Below are 22472 nucleotides of genomic sequence, written 5' to 3' on the forward strand. Positions count from 1 at the left end.
GATTTCTTTTTTTATTTGTGAAAATGAAGATTTATCAAAAATGCTTTCTTTATCAGAAATGTTAGATAGTCCAGTATTCTCACACTTTATGGGGGAGAAGTAGAGAACTAAAGGTTTGTTCGGATTGACTTTTGACTTATTTTTGTTATTTTGGCTTTAAAATAAGTGTTTATAAGTATTTTTTAACTTTACTCAAACACTTCAAAACTGTTTAAAATTCATTTTACCTTAAAAACACCTAAAAATAAGTTAATAAACGGCCACTAACTTTCTCTACTACTTCTTATTAGCAGTAGTATTTAATAATTATGTTATTTCTTTTCTTTTAAGTGTATAACTATCTATGGTTTCATTTATTATTTTGTTGTCATTGTCTTGCTATTATGCTATGTTTTATTTTCTTGTATGTCGGGTAAAAAATTTATTAAAATTAATCTTTTTTTCCATCTCTACTAAGATAAAACTATTTTCAAATTTCATTTATACATAATGAAACTAAAGGCAACTAATTTTTCCGTACAAATGTTGTCAAAGTGTATTTATGGTTGGGATAAATGTGAACGTGGTATGATAGTAATAAATACTATATTAAAATTATTTTTTTAATTGAAATATCAATATTACAGTATTTATTTCATAACCTTTTGATATTTGATGTGATATTCAATATTTACAAAGAAAATATATCAAATGTCATATTGAAGCGTGTAAAAGACTATATATATATAGTCTTTTATACAATCGTTATTTAAACCTTGAAATTTGATTGTTTTATTTTAAATTGTGTTCTCATAGAAGGAAAAAAACTTATTTTTAATTGAATTACTCTTTAATTTATTTTGTTGCTAATCAAGAAAGGTGTTGTTAATTTATTATTATTGGATTATTGAATTAACGAGTTTTTAATAGTTTTATTTTAAAAAAAATCATCGGATTATCGGTTCGATATTGGTTTTTAATATTGGGATATTGGATGAACGGATAACCCTTCAAGCCAAGTAATTTACTATATTTATTTGTACATTAATATTTTATATTTTTTTCAATACTTTATTAGATACTATCTTTATCCTTTAACCTTCCATTCACACTTCAAAGGGAACTAAAAAGTCCACAACTTCACATTATACAAAACGTCAAAATTTAAAGTAAGAACCCTATTCCTTTTCATTTCTTTTCGTGTTACACTTGTATAGTTTTTTAATTACATTCTTGTGTTGTTGCGTCAAATTTATTAGAGAAGTCATATTATTATTTTATAAGTATCTTCTTATTGATTAAATCAAAAACCGAACCATTAAGGACTAAAATCGATAAATCAAAAATCAATAAAAAAATCTCTTATTGATTTGGGTTTTGGTTTGACATATTTAAAAATCAAAAACCGATAAATCAAACAGATAATACGTAAAACCGAATCAAACCAATTGATATACAACCCTACTTTCTTTCTTTGAATATACAGTTCAATTTTTTGGAGTATAGCCATTTTAAGCAGAGGGTATAAATCTTTTTTTCCTGTTTAGATTAATGCAATTTTGGATGGCCAAAAAAAAAAAAGTACATGCAATTTTAGGATTTACTGTAAGTAGGGCCAATAAATTCCATATTTGACCAAATATCAATTACTGCTACTACGCTATATATCCCATATTTTTGGGATAAAACAACAATTATAATAATTTCATCATATGCTACAATAGTAGGAAAGTAAAAAACGATAATATTGAATGTTTAATTTTTTTTATTTAAAAAAAAATTCTTTTACAAATTTTCAAAAACATTAAGCAACAAACACGATAAAATAGAAAAAAAAATGAGTTAAATTAATTGAAAGGTGCTTGTTATCTTGACAACCACTCTTAAAAAAATATATATCTTTTTTTTTCATTTCTTATATAATACATTATATATTTGAGCGAATTAAAATAAGTTTGAATCATTGGAAAGATGAAATCTCTTCATTAGTGTGAGATCGGTTAGGATAAGTAGGCATTTGGCCATTGGATCGAAGTAGGATTTGGAGTTTTGATTTTAAACTAGTGTTTGTTTATGAAAGCTTCAACCTCAAATCAGGAATTTAAGGGTGTGTTTGGTACGGAGGAAAATGTTTTTTGCGGAAAATGTTTTTTTAGAAAATGTTTTTTTGGAAAATAAGTAGACTTTGACTTATTTTCTCATGTTTGGTTAATGAGTAGAAAATATTTTTCGTAAATAATTTTTAGTGTTTGATTTATGAATGAAAAATATTTTTAAGAGACATCTTTTATTTTTACTAGAGTAAAAAATAATTTATGAAATTGAAAATATTTTTTAAAAACAAAATTATAATGTTTTTGGGGTGGTAGGGGAGGGGGTAAATGGGTTGGCGGAGGGGTTTGGAGTGAAAAAATAAAAATTTGAAGTTAATAGTATTTTTTAAAAATAAAATTATTTCTTTTGGGGCGTTGGGGGTGGGTCGGGGGCTGGTTGGGGGGGGAGTGGGGGCATGTCCGAGGCGGAGGGGGATAGGAGTTTAAAAATTAATATTTGAAGGTGAAAATATTTTTAAAAAGCAAAATTAAATTTTTGAGGAGGGGGGGGGGGGGGGCTTGCCAGTGGAGTGGGGGGTCAAGGATCGGGTGAAGAAATAAAATTTAGAAATTGAAAATATTTTTAAAAAATTAATTTTTTTTCCAAAAAAAAATGTAATTTGAAATTGGAGGAGTGTTTTGGAAAAAAATTTCCTTAATTTTTTAAGGGAAGTCATTTTCCTTAATTTTGAGGAAAATAAGTTGATTTGGAAAATATTTTCCAAAACTTTTGTCCCAACCAAACATGAGAAAATTGAAAAACATTTTCCAGAAAATATCCTCTTTCATACCAAACACACTCTGAATCTTAAATTCTTTTCAAATTATAATTTCAATTTTTTTATGAATAAAAAGTTTAATTCATATGTTCATATTTTACCAAAAAAAAATAATATAATTTAACTTCTTTTTTTAAAAGAATCATGCTTGACATAAAGAGCTTATCCCGTATTGTGATAAAATTTTGTCAAAGAATGGCTAGTTATTACTATTGTTGATTTATTGGATAAGTAAATCTTTATATTATTTATATATGTAAGTTTGTAATACCATATAATTACAAAAATATATCATATATTATTATAAGTGGAAATAAAAAAATTAAAAGTTAAATTACGATTTTATCCTTGCTATAAATTAAAATATTATAAAATATTTAACTATTTAATTCAAATATTAGTTTGTTCATTTTAATTAAAATGTTGATGACTTTTGCACTTCTTTATGTTAATTTCTAATTAAAATATCTAATTTAATAATATCTATTCTCTATAATCTATATATTCTCTTTCTCCGAGATTTTTAATGTCTGAATAATTTAATTAATAATTATTCTCTATCTATAATTATTATGATTAAATTAAATTATATTAAATTGATTAGTAAAAAGAACAACCCTCCATCTCCCCCATGTCTAAGATCATGATTATTTCATTAATATACAAATTCTTCAACTTTTCATCTTCTCTTTTAATTATTAATAATACTCATGAGTTAATGACATTAATAGTCTCTAATTTTCTATCTTACTATCAATTGTAGAGGTAAAATTATAGTTTTCATTCATAATTTCTATAAATATTATTTTTTTCAAAAACTAAATGGTGAGGCTCGTCGACCTCTTTTATATAAATCTCTAACTAGTGGAGGAATATTTTTTGTTCACCAATTACTTTCTTTTGATGAGATTATTTTGGCGATTTTCAAGTACTATTTATGTTTTTTTTTTGTTTAAAAATAATAATATTATATAAGATTTCAATAGTGATATTGTGTATCCTACTTTCATCATTATCATTTTAGATGACTATTTTTTCAACTGATTTGTTGTTTTATGAATTCTTGAATTTATTTGAAATCTTATATTTGTATATTGTATTTTGCCATGTAGAATGTCATTTTTTCTTATTCATATTATATTATCTCGTGGATTATCATAATATACATTATTTTACTTCTTTTATTAATATGTTCTTCTTATTGAGATTTTTGTAGCTTTATTGATTATTCATGCGTGATTTTGCTAGATATCTTGTTTGTTTACAATTTATGTTTACTTCTCTTTTAATATGCTATTTCATTTAGATTTCATTTCATAATCGATAAGCTACTTTTTAAAAATTGAGATATTTTTGAATTGATGTATGTTCAAATAATTTATCGACGTATATCATGAAGAAGACTCTTGAATTTTGATAGAGTATGAGAGGAAGAGTCTATAAGAACTCAAAATATTATGTACTAATTTTGTATTTATTTTTTCATGTATATTATTATCGATCAAAGCCTTATGAAGCATGTATACATTGTATTTTATTCCTTCTCTATTTTTTGTGTATTTTTTTCTTCTCTATTAGACTTCTTAATTTAGCTTTCTTCAAATGCTTCATTGCCGTAAGTCTAAATACTTATTTGAGCTCAAATTAGCCATTTGTGACTTTATTGAAAGTTTGTTAACTATTAACCAAAGTTCAAAAGTTATAGTAGATTGCTTAAAAAGAATTAATTTGAAACATTAGAATGTGCCCCTCATTGGTATTTTATGGTTATATTATTAAAGATTTTATTTATAATTTTTGCATTATATTATTTATTACCTGTTGTTTACATGCTATATGTTTCATTGCATTTTAGTCATTCTAATATATCTTGAAACACACATAGAAAGCACTTGTCCAGAAATTAGTTTATAAAAGAACATTAAAAGAGATATAATTTATTAATTTGGTGTCTTAAGATATACCAATACCCTTTTAATGCATTATGATTTACTTATTTAGCAATTTTAAGTATTGAAGAAAATTTCTTAGTTTTTACAAATTAGGAGGTTTTCATAATTATATAAAATAAGATATAATTTAAAAACTCAAATTACTTATATTGAAATTTCAACTTTAAAATCATGTCCAAATGTGTAATAAGTTTGTTTCTCTTAACTTTGACTGAAAATGGGTCGAGAATATATACGGTATTGTCCTCGAGAAATTTTTTTATTTACATCTCTATATATATATCTTGGGTGCATTGTTATTTTTAGATCATAATTTAATTAATATATATTCAGAATTCAAAACCTAATTTATTTAAATTACTATTTTTTTAGTGTAAATACTGACTGCAAATAAGTATTATCCTACCTCTACCCCTGCTAAAAGGGTACTTCATAATCACTAAATCTCGAGAAAACAAACATTTAATTACATAAGTTGTGAAATCAACCTTTGATATCTATAAGCTCTCTTTGAACTTTGTAATAAATAAAAATTATTAATATATAAATATTTGTTTAAAATCTAATAAACAAAAAATAGGAAACATCACGTAAGTACAAAACTTACAATATCATACTTTCTAAAATTTCCTATCATTTCAAAAAACAAAATTACAAAAATTTCTTCTCTGATACATCCATATCCCCTTTGAATACATCAATTTTCTCTCGGATATATCTGTATCCCTCTCCTATCGGATACACTGAGCTATGTATCCGCAAGTTACCTAACGTCTCTGGAATTCTATAGTTTTAAGAAATCTTTTATAATTTAGAAAAGAATAAAAATAAAATATAATTAATTATAACTCTTAACATTATAAAACTTAATAATCTTTACTAAAAAATATCTAAATCTCAAATTTATATCCGGAGTAATATGGCCTTTTGGCAAGAGAGGAAAAGCATTTGTACTCCGCATGCTGCTTATACTTTTGGGTTTACCATCAACTTTACATTTTTTCTGTAAGATTTACCACATTCAAATTATAAAAAGTTCGACTTCCAATTTTAGAAAGGACAAAAGAATAATAATTAAGTGTGTTATTTATTTTGTCAAACCATATACATAAGATAATTTGGTACATGATCAGTTGTATTTGCTAGTTGAAATCATGAATTTTATCTCCATACTAGGTCATACATAGGTCTTTTACATAGTTAATTTATCGCACCGCGAAATTATTAAACTATTTTGTTATAAAAAAAAAGTTATTCAACTTTATTTAAGTATCACAAAAGTTACTAAACTGTTATTTTATATCTATAAATCATAGAAAATGTCTATGCTATTCCCTCCTAGGTAGTGACCTTTTCTACTAAAAAGCATATCGTTTAATGACTTTAGAGATACTTGGGTAAAATTGAGTCATTTTTTTTTGTTAATAAATATGATTTAACGACTTTGATATAATAACATAAAAATTAGACTATACAAACGTAATAGAACTTTATGAATAATCTTTATGAATTCTGTTATTTTTTCGATTCAACTCAATCTTAAAACAATGTATTCCATGTCATGATCAATTGTATCTTCTTTTGAGTAAAATCCTTAATGCTTTCTTTAATAAGGTTGTAGGAGTCGTTTGGTGTGAATCACAAGGTATAACAATTTCATAATAAATGTTAAATTATTTTATCTCACGTTTGATTGGTCCTTAGACTATTTATCCATCTATTAATTTATCTCATATATACATATATAGTCTTAGAGAGAGGAGAGCCTAAAATAGTAAAAGTATACACAAGTTGTGGGAATTGTTGAGATGGAATTGTGGACCTCTCTCTTTTGAGTTAAGAGGGAATTATTGTAAAATTTTCCTATTTCCCATGCATCAATCTTTTTATTTTAAGTGCAAGTCAAATGCATCTATCTTTTATATGAGGTATGAGTACTAACCAATTTTACAACTACAACTACAACTATATACACAAAAGGGGAAACAAAATTAGTGATGAAATCGAAGCTAGATATAGACCTTTACTAAAGTGTGTAAATATATAAAAATAAGCGTGAGTATAAAAGGTAACTTAGTGTATAACAGTGGTGGTCCTTAAATTAATGGTAGAAACAAAGAACAAAAGATAAAGAAAAGAAGGTTAAAAAATCAAAGATAGAGATGGAATTATATTTGTTGAAATATTAAATTTAAGAAAAGAGAACAAACAATGTCAACGGTTTTCAACTCTTTGTGGGCACATTAATTCCATTAGGAATTTCTTTATTTTTGTGCAGCACACTATATACCCCTTTCTATTTTTACCTCCTCAATTCTGACAATAAAATTATTACATTTTCTATGACCACTAAACAAATAACTTGGAAATCATGCGAGCAAAAGATCCAAAAAAAACTTTGGCCTCTTTTCCCTTTTTCATTTGTCAATCGTAATGGGATTGAGGTTATTAGGCAGGATATAACGCAACTTCACCTTATTGGACATATGATCCTAAAATTAGAAGGCGTAGAAGTAGTGGATTAGGACAGAAGGTTAATACGTAATGGAGTTTTCTCTAACCACGTCGTATGTAGTATTAGTTTTATACATAGTATTTCAATTATTGCACTATTTTGCTGATGTTACTGTTTTCGTAGTAATTACTATATTTTATTATACTTGAACCAATTGTTTTTAAAATACCTCCACTAAGTAATGGTAAGGTCTACATAGATCCCAATCCTCTGGTGTGTATGTTGTTATTGTTGTTAATATCAAGACCAAATGAAATATAGATTGTAGTTTAAGCTTACACTAGTAGCACAACAACAAAAAAATTATAGACAGCATTATATTTGTTCTCTAATTTTAAATCTACGGATGGTTGATGCCATAAGAGGAGAAGACTATCAGTGTAATGCAAGTCCAAGCAAAAAAAAAATTCTTTTAGGACGATATTTTATCCCAAAATATCAAAGGAATCTAATTTTTGCAGCAAGTTGCCTCATCGAATTTTATCTTTCCTATATTCGACTCCAGACTATGGGAATATTTTTTTCCCTAAGTGCATCATCTTTGTTCAAAAACCTGGAAACATGGCATGAATTTGATGGTATTATTAAGGATCAAACATAGAATTTTGATTATAAGACACAACTAGTAAAGAGGAAACATAAATGTCACAAAAGAAAAAAATGAAAGGAAGAATCATATTCGAAACAGGTAGTCCCAACAAAAGTATATTCAGCATCCAAAGTTAGTTGCAGTGGGCCCTGAGGAATTTATAAAAGTTATGACAGAGTAATTATGGTATATTCAAGCTTTTGGAAAGTTAATATAAGTTGCAGTTTCTAAGGTACATTATATACCATTTGCCTACTAAAAAAAGATACTCTCTTTTTCATCTTTTGTTCTAGGTCACAGCCAGATAACAAAAGCTTCTATTCTATCCCATCCCATCTTTAAACATTTACCTTTTATCCCTTTCCTCCTTACAAATCCAATAATTACCATGCCTTTAAGTTTCTTTTCGATTGAACTTCGAATCCCCATGCAATGCAAGTGCTTCTTTACTTGAGAACATTCAAGTACCATGCAAAAGGTAAAGGTCTATGACACATGTTTCTAAAGAAGAAAAAATCAAGGCACTTACTTGATACATGGCTGATTCCAACTTGGTCTTTCGCAGCGCGGGAATCTGCAGGATTCATGATTTTCTTTTGTCTTACTGTTAAAGATTTACACAGAACAAAATAACATGGGATAAAAGATACAAGCTTCTCAAAATATTTACAAAAAAAGTACTAGATAATCATTCATAGTGAGTCCTATTTAAAATCTCACATGAATTGGACAAAAATGTCAAGAATGATTCCTAATAAAGTGTTGCCCTTATCTATAATGAAAAAGAATATTCAAGGTCATTATCATTTATGAGCTCTCTTTATGTTGACACCTAAATCAATATTTTTGAAGCATGTTAACTCACTGACGCAAGTGAGTTGGTAATTAGCCAACCTTCAAGCCATTTAACATAACCCCAAAGATATTAAAATAATCTTACAATCAACTAGAGCGGAAAGAAATAGCACAAACTGTCATATCGAGAATATCCTTAAACAAAATGTGCTTCTAAACGCAACTCCCAAATCCAAAATAGTATAGGTATTAATTACACAATATAAACAGAAACAATTCTGAACTTCAATATGAAATTATGTCACAAAATCTACAAAACACGCAATAAAATGGTCAGTAATATAGGGTTACAACAGCATCATATGTGCAGTACCAAAAGAAGAGAAAAAGGTGGGGAGAGGGAGAAGCCGGTCATCCAATATAAATACCAAATGAGGAGAAGCGTGGAGAGGAGAAGTCGGTCATCTGATTCAAGACCGTATTCTTTTTGAAGTGCCAGTTGGTATCTATTTGGTTTGTTGCTTTGGCCCATCAGGATTATTTCCCAGGTACTGACCGAGCACATTTTCAAATGCCTGTAATGTCATTATAAGTAAGGATAAGTTATTGTAGTCTTCCTCATGATACAATGAGTAATGACTAGAACTCAAATGAAGAAACTCCAGCCCTAACAGTTGGCATTGACATCACATACTAATACACAAAAAAAAAAATTTAAAAATGAAGTTGACGCTAGGAAAAAAAAGACATTTTGCTTCATGCAATATGTACAAGTACATAATAATATATCACACATGAATAGAATAAAACAACTTAGGAGCCCTACAGTTTAACTAATCTAAAACAGAGTATGATAAATAACTCAAAGAACCCTAGTACAACCCTCCTTGAGCACTTTGCTGCTAGCGATTAAGTAGACTGATCATCTATCAAATGTTTCTACCACCAGTTCAACAATGATATTTATTCATATCATTATAGAGAAAATACAGCATATAAAAGAAGAAATATAAATTGCTTTCCTTTCACCAGGAAATACAGATACCAGCTTAAAAATCGAAATTAACAGACTGCATGTAAAGTTGAACATCTTCTCAAGAGAAAAATGTAAGAGTTGAATAGCAAATAAGTAGCACATAACCATAAGCTTCAATAGACGCACCTGACGAGCAAATAACTCCTTGCCATTCAGAAGTACATCCATAGCCGCAGACTGGTCATCAAACACGCCATAAAAGATCTGGTAGAATTGGTTCCTGTATACATCAAAGTTAATTGGGATATTAAAAGCAATAGAAATTTTCTAGTCCACAGAAATGCATGTGGATGGAACGTACTGGTCGTCTCCTGAAATTAGCTGATCCATCTCTTCAAATTTTCGAGTGAGGATTTCCGATCCAACAGGAGTGAGTGCATGCAATACTAAGGCCTCTAACGTTCTAGGAAAATGGTTCTGGAAATGAGAAGTAACCTCATTAAAGCAATGAAAGGGGAAAAGTAACTACCACGGAAGAGCTGAATGGATTGAGATGAATAACGCATTGAGAAACCCTTAATAAAACAACAGGCTGACTAGAAAAAACAAAGTGGTCTCAGGGAAAAAGGAGCAAGATAAAACAAACCATGATAAAACAAATCGCATAATCCAAAAATTTGTCCAACCTCCCAGATGCTAAAGCATTTGAGGGATAAGGCTCTCACTCAAGTATTGGCACAAAATATTTGTCCAATATAGCTAAAGAAAGATTCCACCAATTTTGATTTTAATACACTGGGGATTCCACCTACAAATGTGGGAACTTTTGGACCAAACCCATGGAAAAGGTTATGAAACAGGATGCAGCAACATTTAAGCTTGCAAAAATGTCAACAATAGAACTTAACTTATAGCATTGGAACTATTGCATGCTAATGAAACAGATTGAATCACACTTTAACAGGTAATGGTAGCATAAGTAGAATAACCAATAATCATACATTTTCCAATAAGATGTTTCTACCTTTACAAGGCTCCCCCCAAATTTCAAGCCCAAAGGAACAGAACAGTATCTTAACCTTTTTGTCTTACTCAGTTGGACTATAGCATATACATCTCCTTTGGAAATTAATAGAGATGCAGAGGAAACATAAATAAAATCAGGTTGAAAGGAAAGAGAGGAAGCTAAGATTAATAATACAAGACCCAAGATAATCAAGATTCATCGAAACTATGATTAAGAATGAACTCACCGCCATTGCAAGAAAGACACTGTGGATTCTAAGTGGATGAAGAGTCAAAATAAGATTAGCAACTGGATCATTGCTGGTGCTACATGAGTCCTCTTTTCTTTTATTCGTCTCATCATTCTCCCCAGCAGATGAATTATCTGTAGATTCCGTCAGCTTGCTTGGATTGAGACGGTTATGAACCAATGAAATAAGTTCACTCAGAGACTGTGATGCACATGGCTCCAAATCTTGCAGCATCACTTTCGACTTAAGCTCATCTTTTGAACTTCTGTAGCCACAATTAGTGCTGATTCCTTGGTGTACATGATCTAGTGAAAAGAAGAACAGTACTCAGAACACAAGAATGGCATACATGCGTCAAAAAGTTTCTCCTAAACAGGTATCAGAAGACCCAAAATTGAAAACTGTATATCAGTGAGTACTCGAAACTGGCAAATAGAGAAAATTATATACCTCTATATGCATTACTAGGCTGGGAAGTAGTACAAGTTATAGTTTTATCCATACTACTTGAAGGAAATTGCAGCATCTTATTCTGCCCTGGTCACCAAAGAGGGAGAGATGAAAATAATCATGTATATTCTTTTCTTGAACTTGAGAAAAATGATGATAATCACGTATATACTATCCAACAATATGGTAAATCCTTCTTTTGCATTAATGTTTAACAATTCAGACGAATTAAAAGTACAACCAAAATTTTAGCTAAGAAAGCTGCCTATGATAATACTACATCAATTGTTTTGAAAGTTGAAAGAACTATTTTCTTTAATCCATCTTAATTGTAGTCTTTACCAGCCTCTAGCATCACCAACTGCATTCAATGTTACCAAACAGTTCTTCCTCACTTGAAAATGCCTTGGTGTTTGTTAGATTCCCATATTACTAGAAGATATTGGTTTTAATCTCTTTATATGGTTTGCGAAGTTCTCATCTCATGAACTAACTGTTGCGGTTGTGTTAGGCAGCATCAATAACATGGTCTCAGAGTCGGTCATCCGACATGTTTGGTTAGCAAATGTTGAGCTCCCATGTTATGTCATTCATGGTCCAGATGTTCGGCCCCACGCATGCGTTAGGGTATTACAGTCCCACATTGTCCAGGGTATTGATTGTGATCTCTTAATATGATCTTGACGTCGCCTCATGATATAGCTTTTTGGACTGAATTATGCGCATATTTAAACTTTCTTAGCAACGTCAATACTCAATATACACGTCTAAAGACTATTATCTGCCATGTTATCTCAAATCACCCATCGACTATCTTATAACAATTCATCAAAGCTTTCTTTTGCTTATCCTATCCTCATCACATTATGCACTTCATGTTTATTAAGATGGATCTTTAATGCTTGAATGTTTCTTTGAAGTCTTACCCACCAAAATACCAAGTTATGGTTTTATTTATTCCTTTGTTTGACCAACAGGTCATTGGAATTAGTCGATGAACGGCTTTAGTTTATTACTTCTCTATTTCAACCTATTGAATCAAACAATATAAAGTACTCTCCATCTCTTTTATGGCAATACAATCATTGAACATGAGTGCATATCAAACATAAAGACATAATTTTATCTAATTCTGAAATGACATACTCACCATCCTAGAAATGATGTACAGCAACATCTTCACATGTCAGAACACATGGATGATACACACACCCAAACCCACACACTGACACCCTAGAAAACCCAGCCCAACCATCCTCAATGACCCCCTCCCTCCAGCAGCACCCAGCCATTTTTTACTAATTCAACCCGCTTGAAACATCTCCAGATCCAGATCCAATACAAAATTTACCATGACAAAACAAACCAGCTCATCCACCACAATGTTCGAGCATCACCCAACAACGAATAATACAGTACTCTACTTTCTACTAGACCTGCTCAGACAACAATAAAGCACCTTAGCCTTCATTTGCAGCGATTGTCGAAGGTGAATCTGCCTGAGACAAAGATGGTGAAAAATAGGAGGAATTTCTGGAGTCAAATCACACGGAAGGAGACAACGAAAAAAATTGCACCTCATCTTCGAGGCCCTAATGAGAACAGATATAAAACCAAGCAAAGGGATCACGAAAAGGAAGAAAAGAAGCAGATGGCTGACGGAAAGAAACAAGAAAATGCAGCGAAGGAGAGATCAACTGCAAGAAAAGAAGGCAAAGGTAAGGAGGTTGCAGCCTAATTTTTATGAAAGGTTGCTCCAACCTTACTAAATTAGTTAAGCAAATAATCATGTGTGTTTACTGGAGTAGAGGACGTTAGGTGGATATGTAAGAGAAAATGTGGAGGGGAAGTAAGGCATTAAAAGAAACAAACTCCAACAATTAGACAATTTCAGTCATCCCTTTTTCGGAAAATTAGATGGTCTTCCTGAACGGGCCTTTTATTTGTAGGTAACATAGACGGAGCGAACCATGAAGTTATGAAATTACAAATGAAGAGCAATTTGAAGGAGGACCTTTTAATCTATGTATTGACCCCTAATCATTGTTTGGGATTCAGAAGTGGAAGAAATTGTATTATCTACTAAAAATGGACAAATTGACATATAAGCTAGCTGAGACACATCATGACATAATAGACAAAATGTCAGTGAGACAAACTGACAAAAATAAGATAAATCTCCGAGCAACGAAATCGAATCAAAGCAATGTTTAATTATATACGTGGAGGATGGTGAATACAAACAAGGTTTCGTTTGGTGAGTTAGGTGAAATCCCAAAATGTCCTATTTTTATAACCTATGTTGCGTGGACTCTTTACTTTCGATGCCGCACCCGTGCCGGATTCTCCAAAAATACATTCCTTTCGGAGAATCCGAAATGCACCAGTTGACATTTTTGAAGAGTCTAAGCAGCATAGTTTATAACAGCAAGGGTATCTTTTGTTTGGCAACTTCTACAGGAGTACATAGTCAAGTGAAAGTCAACAGTTGAGGGGAAAATTTGGACCTCTTCCTTTATTATAAATAATAAAAATACTTCTTGTCAAAGGTTCAAACATTTAGATGATGATGTACTACTCACAATTTAATATACTATAAAATGCAAGTATAGTTCCCAGATTCGAGTCTCATCGTCATCTATTGTCAAAGAATTCTCATGTACTTAGACTAAAGCAAAATAACTTGTGTCACACAGGAAGGGACGTGATAAAGACCAACATAAGTGTTACTACAATAATAAATTTTTGAATTCACATAATTCAAAAATGATGAATAGAGATTAGGCAAACTAACCATTTCCTTATCAGTCATTCTTCAGTTTCCGACGTAAGGTGAAACAGCACCAATGAGCATAATTATTAGTCTATTGTTCTTTGTAATAATACTGAAGAGCCAAAATAAATCTGATCAATGTAGGAGATGAGGGGGACAAAACTTACCTTTTCAATATTCTACGCAAATAATATGCATCCATATGCTCCAACATGCCAGATATTGTCATGGACCGCCACCAAAAGTTGACAGCGATGGTTAAAACTTCGCTATCCACTTGATGAAACCTAGAATATCAACGCTAATGACTAGGTATGTTCAACAATTGATAAAGAAGAGGAGAAAGCTAAAATGCTGCAGCACAACTACATATACACATCATCCAGAATGAGTTGATAGATCTAGTGACCAACATCTAAGGACATTTGGTTCCTTCTCGAAAAAAAAAAAAAAAAAAAGAAACTTATGGTTACATTGGAGAGTTTCCAAGTATACATTGCTTCCATCTCCAATAATTGTGTAAAGAAATAATACATCTCTTTCGAAGAAACAAATTCATTCTAAGATATCAGTAGTCTACCAGAAATCCAGATGTAACTATGGGAATAATTTACAGAACACACTGTAAAGCAATGAGGAACATTCAGTGCAACTTATGCTTCTGTAGGAAAGCACTCATTAGGATTACTACTCCAGTACTTTCAAGTTCAGCCATATAGTAATGTTGATATATCATTTTTTAATTGTCAGAATAAGTAGGTACAAACTACAAATTGGACCTTAGAACATACAAACACAAAAATCTAAGGAAGCATTACATGACACATGTAGCTGATGAAACAGAAAAATTATCCAAAATGAATAATCTACAATTGGAGCATACACTACATAAGTTATTAGCAGAACTGTATGTTTTCTGCACCAGAAATTCAAAGGTCCCAATTTTGGCCTCAGTACTTATGCCATGGATTTACCTAGATGAACATTTCCTTCCCTAGACCAGTTAAGACCATAGAGCATAAATACTTTTTTAACGATATAATCCATAGAGAACTGCAGACTTACAATATTCAGAGAGAAGGGGAAAAGACCCCAAAAAAAAGCATATCATGCATATTTATTATTTAAGCAACAAACAAGGCAGGGTAATATCTTACCATCCTTCAGGAATGAACAGAGCATCACCAGCATGAAGAACAACCTTTTGCGAAAAGTCGCTTAGGCATGTCGCCCTTGGACAGAGTGAAAGATCTGGCTCTTCTAAAGTAACAGAGCTTCAAGGACAAAAAGAATTGAAGTAGTAAATTGGCATGTATTTCATCTATGTTATGAGCTTATGGCTAATCCAAAAATGAAAAGAGCACAAAAAGTACGTAAGATTACATACAGGAAACGAAATACCTGTGGTTTGAAGCCTCCCCATACAGAGGTAGTGGATATAAGTAAGGAGTTGCAGAAGGTGGCCATAAAGTAACTGCCAACCAAATAAAGCTTTTGAGTAAGTTTAAATAATCCAATAAATTCCCTGGAAGGTGAATATTACGGTGTAGTTGATATAAAAAACGGACAAGCGGGAAAAAAAAACAGTTCATTGCTAATGGATCATAACCAGATATAATGGAAACTGATAATTGTGGTAGCTCCTGCTAGTAATTGTACCAAGTAGGTCAGAACAAACAGTCTGAGACATCCTTTATTTTGGATAAACTGATAGACATCAAAACAAAACCAGATACTTTAAAAAACTGGCAACTGTGGTAGCTCCTACTAGTACTTCTGACTTGTAACTAGCAGGCAAGACCAAGTAGCCAGAGGTAATCCATTAGTATAAATAACAAATATAAGGACCCATTATCTGCCTCATCTTCATTTTATCTTTAAAACTACAATCTGTGACTACCAGAAATCAAAGCTAGCACAGAATATCCCACCAAGAAGTGAACTGCCATAGCTAATCTTTCCTTCCCAAGCATCAAGACTGGGAGAGAGAGAGAGATAGACAGACAGACAGAAAAGGAAATAGAATACTCAAAACGATGTACAACTTTCTATCTATCTGGTGTTGTGCGGTCACTCTAAATGAACAGTGATGGAATTGGTCCCACAAACTCCCACAAGAAAGAATACCATAGCATGATAATGAACCTTTTTCCTGTAAAATACAGAAATATCTAACCTTCCTTGCATCCAGAGACTATACATAAGAGGTTGTGGTGTGGATCGTAGTGTGTGCTGGATCTAGCCTTCATGCTGTTCATCCACAAATTAACAGAAGACAGGCTTTTGGTCTCCAAAGGTACAGGCTGCAACGTATAGCTTTAAATGTCAGTTAAATAGAAATACTACACCCAGAAAGCAAAGGGTTGATCAGGCAGAGGGAACATATTCATTCTCATACCGTTTGAATATCTTCTTGAAGGCACTCCAGTTGCATGTGTTCCTTTTTCTCAAAATTCAGAATTGGCACCTGAACACAAAAAGATTTTATCCATGTTTAGTAGCATTTCTCTAGAAAGAAAGAAATGAGACTACACAGTCATCATCAGGGAAAGATATTAAAAGAACACAAGCCATCGGCTGGTCCCAATTTCCAATCGTCAACAAAATTATCACCTGTGCTAAATAAAATTGCTGAGGAGCTTCTTCAAAATGTAAATCAGTTTGCTCAGTGTCAGATACTGCAAGACTATGCTTCTGAGATTCCAAAAAGTCATCTCGCCTTCCATCCCTGTTCTTCAACAGGCCCAAGCAATATCTGATAAAGGTAGAAAAGCTCAATGGAACCTGAAGTGGAGGGAGATATATGTTAAAGGGTCAGCTGTACAAAATAATTCAAGAGTATGAAGTTTGCATTTCATGTTCTTGAAATGTCTCAGAACAAAAAAGTTACCCTCTCATGGCTTCTAATATCACCATAAAAGACTGGTCCAGATCTGGACAGCATAGCTTCCACAGCTACTGAGCCTACACGTTCCTACGTAAGTAAATGGAAGTTCCATAGAGAACACATCAGTTATTCATCTTAGAAATATGTGGAGAAAATGAATTTCACAAATGTTACTTTTCATTCACATGATTGTGTTTTACTGTCCTGTACCAAAACTGTGTAAGCATGGAATCCAATTAAAGTCACATAAAACGTTATGTGAAAGTTTTAAACCCTATCAGATAATTGTAAGCGTCGCTAGCAGCTTCATGAATCTCAAAGGGAGAAAGATTTTTTTTTTGTTTTGATAATGTAGAAGTTCAAGTAATTACCTTTCAGGAAAACAGAAAGTGACTAAGAACACTCGCTCTTTTTTCTTTTTTTGAAATTGGCAAAATGTTATATTCATCAGCACCCAGATTAAGAACATTCCCAACTTATTGTACATTTGAGGCATCTAGCACATCCAAACGGAATATTGCAGAAGAGAACGGAAGACTTTATGCACCCGAGAGTGTCGTCTATTGGTCAATGAAGTGGCTGAGAAACATGACATCTCAAGTTCAACTCCTAGCGGAGACAAATAAAGACTGGGTTGATGGGAGGTAGCAGATTACCCATGGAATAGTTGAGGTGCCCACAGGCTGGCCCAAATACCACAGTATTAAGAAAAAAGGACTTTCTTCTCACAAAAAAATAAATAAAAGGAAGACTTTAGATTCGCTACGTGAGACCAGGCTAGATGACTTTATATCATATCATCCTTGTCATCCTAAACGCCGATAGAGAAAAGAAGCATAGACGGCTCCCTAGATAAGAATATGTGAGACAAAGAAGTAAAACCCATACCAGAAGGCTGATAAAAAATAGCAGAGAGAAGCTCCTCCACGATGGAAATGAATTATTTATCTTTCACTCTTTCAGCATTAACTGTTCGAAAATGCCCCTTTGAAAGTCTATCTCTTTGCTTCTTCTAATCACTACTCTAATTGAATATTGTTCTTTTTTAAATTTGCTCCAACAATTCTTGCTTAACTAACAGTGGCACGTTCCTATCTGCAAGAACCTGACGGGGAGGAAGTAAATATAAGTCAGCACGTTCATGTGTAAAGAGGTAAGTGAAGAGGCTTCCACCTCCCACAGCACTGCAGCTTTGCAAGTATACCGTGAGAAATGTTTATCAGTTGGTGGGGAATCAGCTCCCAACTTAGGGAGTGTTACAAGTGTAAAGTGACCAAACCAAACAGAAACAGATCAAGGAGGGTATCCAGCATGCTATCTTTTAAACGACAGGGACCGAACTGAGAGCACAGGAGAAGTGTGTTCAATGACGGGAAAATTTGTATGAACAGATAAAATCAGCTTTTTTTAGGCAAGTCAAACTATAAAGATTTGATGAGTTTCATAGAATCCCTCAATAGTCCTGGCATCATCTCAAGTAAGTTAAGTCTTTGAACAGATAAAATCAGCTTTTTATTCCTTTAGCTAGTTTAGCAGCACGAGGCAAATCTCAACCTGTATAAAGATCTGATGGGCTTCATAGAATCCCTCAATAGTCCTGGCATCATCTCAAGTAAGTTAAGTCAGTATGAAGAAAAGTAACTTAATTCAGATTTGATATATTCCAAGATTTCCTCATTTACATGTTTGTGAGTCTTTTTTTTGGTGTAACTTTATGTTATAGACATCGGATATACTTTCATTATAAAGATCTTTAGACAGAGATGAGGAGGAGAGGAGACGATATGCTATATTTCTGCAATCCGAATCTTGTGTAGGTCTTTTGAGTATATAACTTAAAATTATCAATTAAAAAAATAATTAGCTTTTAATCCGACCACTTGTTTCTGGACACTAATGCTCTCGAGCTCCTCTACATTTCCACCTATGCTTTATGAATGAAATGAGAGAGGAATCAGCTCATTATTCAACTAAGTTACAGACAGGTTCCCCCTACTTCAACATTAGTGCATTTGTAATTGTAAGAGAAAGAGATAGCTTGAGAGAAGTTCAAAGTTATTTCAGAAGATTAAACTTTATATGGACATTAGGAACAAGGAAGTTACTTCTCCTTTTGTGTTTTAGTTTTTCTAGTTTTTCAATTATTAATTATTGGTTTTCTCCAATAAGGCCAGATGCTAAAAGCTAATAACTGATTTCACTTGCATAAACAATAGATCAAACAACAAAAGAAGTTGATGTTTTCACAATTCATATTAAGTCTTCAAAACTTCATTGGTGGCAAACAATTTCAGTTTCAATGATTTGCAACTATAATATTTATACGTCCAAATGTCATTTTATACCCATATTATAGCTTAGTTCTACAATAAATTCTATTGTATTCTCATGATTTATTAGTGATTTAGTCCACGAACTAGTATATGTGATTATCTATTGTGTGGGATGAATTTATGTTTGAATGAGCTAAAATTGGAGACAAAGGAGTTAATCTTGAAGATGGAATGCATTGGAGTTGAAGCTAGAGGTAATGGATGAATGGGAAGTGATGAAAAATCAAGAAAATAGAAGTTGAGCAAGAAACTGAACTTTAGTGGACCAAGTCCGTGTCACGGACTTGGACAGAAACTCGAAGATTTCCTGAAGGCAAGGTTCACGATAAGAACATGCCACAGACTTGGCATCCATCGGAAATAACTCCTATTCTACTGCAAAATAGAATACTTGTGTGATATTTTAATCATTCGATACTTAGTGGAAACCTCTTGGACGAGTTGGGGAAGTTATTTAGGGTTCTTTCTTGCCTTTTTACATTCTTTTAGTTCTCTTCAATCTATACAATTGTTATTTGAACCATTAGCGGCTAGAACCCTCGTTTCTAGGGTTGAGGCTATGAAACATGATTGTATAACATTGTTTTGAGTTTGTTATTGAGGTTTGTCATTATTGGTTGTTCTTATGTTCGTGCTCTTACTACTTTAATGCTTAGCTATCATTAGAGTAAATCTATAAACCTTTTGTGACGGAACCTTAGTTAGAAAGGACATAAGGAATGAGTTCTACTTTCTAACTAAAATTAGGGATAGATACGCGCCAAGTATACGAATATACCTAGATCGCCCCATTTGGTTCAAATACGGGAAGATAACATCATGCACCAGAATTGGTTAGCCTTTCACGCTCAATGATGTAGTTAGGCATCCAATTGTGGTAGAAGGTTAGAGGCTCGGGAGACCATAACAATATTATCAACCCCATGAATCAACAACTAGGATAGGTAACTTAACCAACAAAGAAAATTAGTGTTATACATGATTGTTAAGTACGCGTTGATCCGGAAATTCCCCTCTCATTGTTGACAACCCAAGTACTTACGTCCTCTCTCAATTTACTTCACGTTAGAAGTTACAGCACATCAACTGTCTTTTGGTTACGATCTCACTTGTTCATCTTAATAGTTTAACTTGAGTTAGTTATTTGCTAAGGAATCTTGTACCCGTGGGTTCAACATCCGGTTCCTGAAAAAAGTCACTATATTACTTGTATGACTATGTATACTTGTGTGTGCGTTTGGAGGCAACAACATGTTCCCCGTACTTGAACTTTGTAATTGTAAGAGAAAGAGATAGCTTGCGAGAAGCAAAAGTTATTTGAGAAGGTTACATTGTATATGGACATTAGGAACAAGGCAGATACTTCTACTTTTGTGTTCAATTTTTTTAGTTTTTCAATTATTATATTAGTTTTGTACAACAAGGCCAGATGCCAAAAGCTACTACTAATTTCACTTGCATAAACAATAGATCAAACAACAAAGGAAGTTGATGTTTTCTCAATTAGGAATTGAAAACTTAAGTGGTGGCAAACAATTTCAGTTTCAATAATTTGCAATTACATGCAAATTCTAGACGTCAACGCCAGCAGTAAGAAATTGCCTGTAAATTCCATCAGTCCTCCTCATTTTCGTTTTCATTCCTATACTTATTTTTTTTGGTTAGCTTAATAATTTAAACAGAATCAGGCGTCAGTTAATAGCATAATTTGCAAAGCAACGAAATGAGAAAAAATAATACCTGCAAGTAGATTAGACCACCGTCCGACGGGTTCCATTTTGAGAAAGCCTTCCAATCCTTTATACATCTCTTGAATACCTAAACCAAAGAGAAACAGAAATAATGTTGAGCAGACCAGCATAAACAAATTTATGTGTTTATATAGTGTGATATGCATATTTTCTAAGATAGTAAAGTCACCGCTGGAACGTTTTTGGGTTCAATTTGAGAAGAGAATATCTCCGGCGACGGAATCTCAGTGAACGTGTGAATTCGCAAATTTTCTTCCACCATTGTTACTACACCGGTGCTCTGCTCGGCTCTTGCAACAGAAGATACTTAGGTGGAGTGGAATGGAACAGGCGGTACAACGGCATTGGAAAGAATTTACGAAGCCCAACAGCGTTGAATTTTGAGAAAGTACGGCCCGGAACGCTCGGCCCATCTAGTAAGATTAGCTTTAGTGTTGTTTTGTTTTTTTGGGTTATACATTTGATTTGAAAACAAAAAAAAGAAGTATGAGGGTTTAAAAGTGTCCTTAAACTATGTGAAAAGAATAAAAATGTCTTCTGAATTACAGCTTAGCTTAAAATGTTTTTATTGTCAATACTTTAGTTCAAAAATGTCCTTAAATTATGCGGAAAAAAAATGTCCCTTATTTGTAGTTTGATTCAAAAATATTTATGCCATTAATATTTTAGTTCAAAAATGTCCTTATTGTTATTTAATAGGTCAAAAAAGCTCATTTTTCAAATAAATTTTTTTGACTCATTTTTTTATCTAATGTTTTTAAAAAAAAAACAAATGTTTATCTTACTTTAATTCAAAATAAAAATAAAAAATGGAAATATTTTTTTATTTTATCATCAATATTTTTATTGTTATATAAATATAAATTAATAATAGATATACTATGATCTTATATATGACATATATTATCTATCGAAAGGATACATGAAATTATTCTATTTTAATTGATAAAATGAGATTAAGAAGAAAAAAAATATTATATACATTTATATTTGTTAAAGTGATTTTAGAAGAAAGAAAATAAGAAATAGTTATTTCTTAATAATATTTTAATTAGGAAAAAGATGTGTTTAAAAAGAAAAAAATAATACATTATTCGGGGGGGGGGGGGGGGGGGAGGCATTTTTGAGCCATTTTGTAACTATAGGGGCATTTGGACCAAAGTATTGATTGCAAGGGCATTTTTTAGCCAAAATTTTGAGATTGTCTAGAGGTGATTTTGAATTGACCGAGATTGAATAGTCAGTGGCATGTATACTCAGTGAATATTTCATGTATAGTTAGTTATATTCAGTTTTTTGGATGTATCATTATTAATGGTATCAAATGGGTGGATTGGGTTGAAA

General features: G+C 32.0%; 1 protein-coding gene and 1 long non-coding RNA gene across 4 annotated transcripts; both read right to left on the minus strand.

The window, feature by feature from the left end:
• Nucleotides 1-7432: 7432 nt before the first annotated feature.
• On the minus strand, nucleotides 7433-8586 carry LOC138338212 (uncharacterized). The gene is made up of 2 exons (XR_011211639.1): nucleotides 8437-8586; nucleotides 7433-7871 (listed from the first exon to the last, which is right to left on the minus strand). It is a non-coding gene; the product is annotated as an uncharacterized lncRNA (long non-coding RNA).
• Nucleotides 8587-8884: 298 nt separating this feature from the next.
• LOC101266753 (lysine-specific demethylase JMJ31) lies at nucleotides 8885-21558 on the minus strand. 3 transcript variants are annotated; one of them, XM_026032798.2, is made up of 16 exons: nucleotides 21298-21456; nucleotides 21118-21195; nucleotides 17933-18149; nucleotides 17048-17131; nucleotides 16771-16941; nucleotides 16556-16624; nucleotides 16334-16460; nucleotides 15559-15631; nucleotides 15315-15431; nucleotides 14325-14444; nucleotides 14179-14197; nucleotides 11385-11466; nucleotides 10932-11239; nucleotides 10040-10155; nucleotides 9865-9958; nucleotides 8885-9277 (listed from the first exon to the last, which is right to left on the minus strand). In XM_026032798.2, the coding sequence occupies exons 4-16, from the start codon at nucleotides 17099-17101 to the stop codon at nucleotides 9209-9211; spliced, it is 1419 nt and encodes a 472-aa protein (XP_025888583.1). In that variant the 5' UTR covers nucleotides 17102-17131; nucleotides 17933-18149; nucleotides 21118-21195; nucleotides 21298-21456; the 3' UTR covers nucleotides 8885-9208. The 3 variants fall into 3 exon arrangements, 2 of the variants coding, with proteins under 2 accessions (XP_025888583.1, XP_004247201.1); XM_004247153.5 differs by lacking the exon at nucleotides 17933-18149 and having other exon boundaries at nucleotides 21298-21558; XR_743282.4 differs by lacking the exons at nucleotides 10040-10155; nucleotides 17933-18149 and having other exon boundaries at nucleotides 21298-21558.
• Nucleotides 21559-22472: the final 914 nt, after the last annotated feature.

The sequence above is a fragment of the Solanum lycopersicum genome, chromosome 9 (assembly GCF_036512215.1).
Source record: "Solanum lycopersicum chromosome 9, SLM_r2.1".
NCBI classification, from domain to species: Eukaryota; Viridiplantae; Streptophyta; class Magnoliopsida; order Solanales; family Solanaceae; genus Solanum; species Solanum lycopersicum.

Coding starts and splice junctions, on each gene's coding strand:
- LOC101266753 (XM_004247153.5), bottom strand. CDS start 21,390: ATGGTGGAAGAAAATTTGCGAATTCACACGTTCACTGAGATTCCGTCG. Junction 11,240..11,384: donor GCCTAGTAATGCATATAGAG/GTATATAATTTT, acceptor TCTTTTCACTAG/ATCATGTACACCAAGGAATC. Junction 9,959..10,039: donor CTAATTTCAGGAGACGACCA/GTACGTTCCATC, acceptor TGATGTATACAG/GAACCAATTCTACCAGATCT.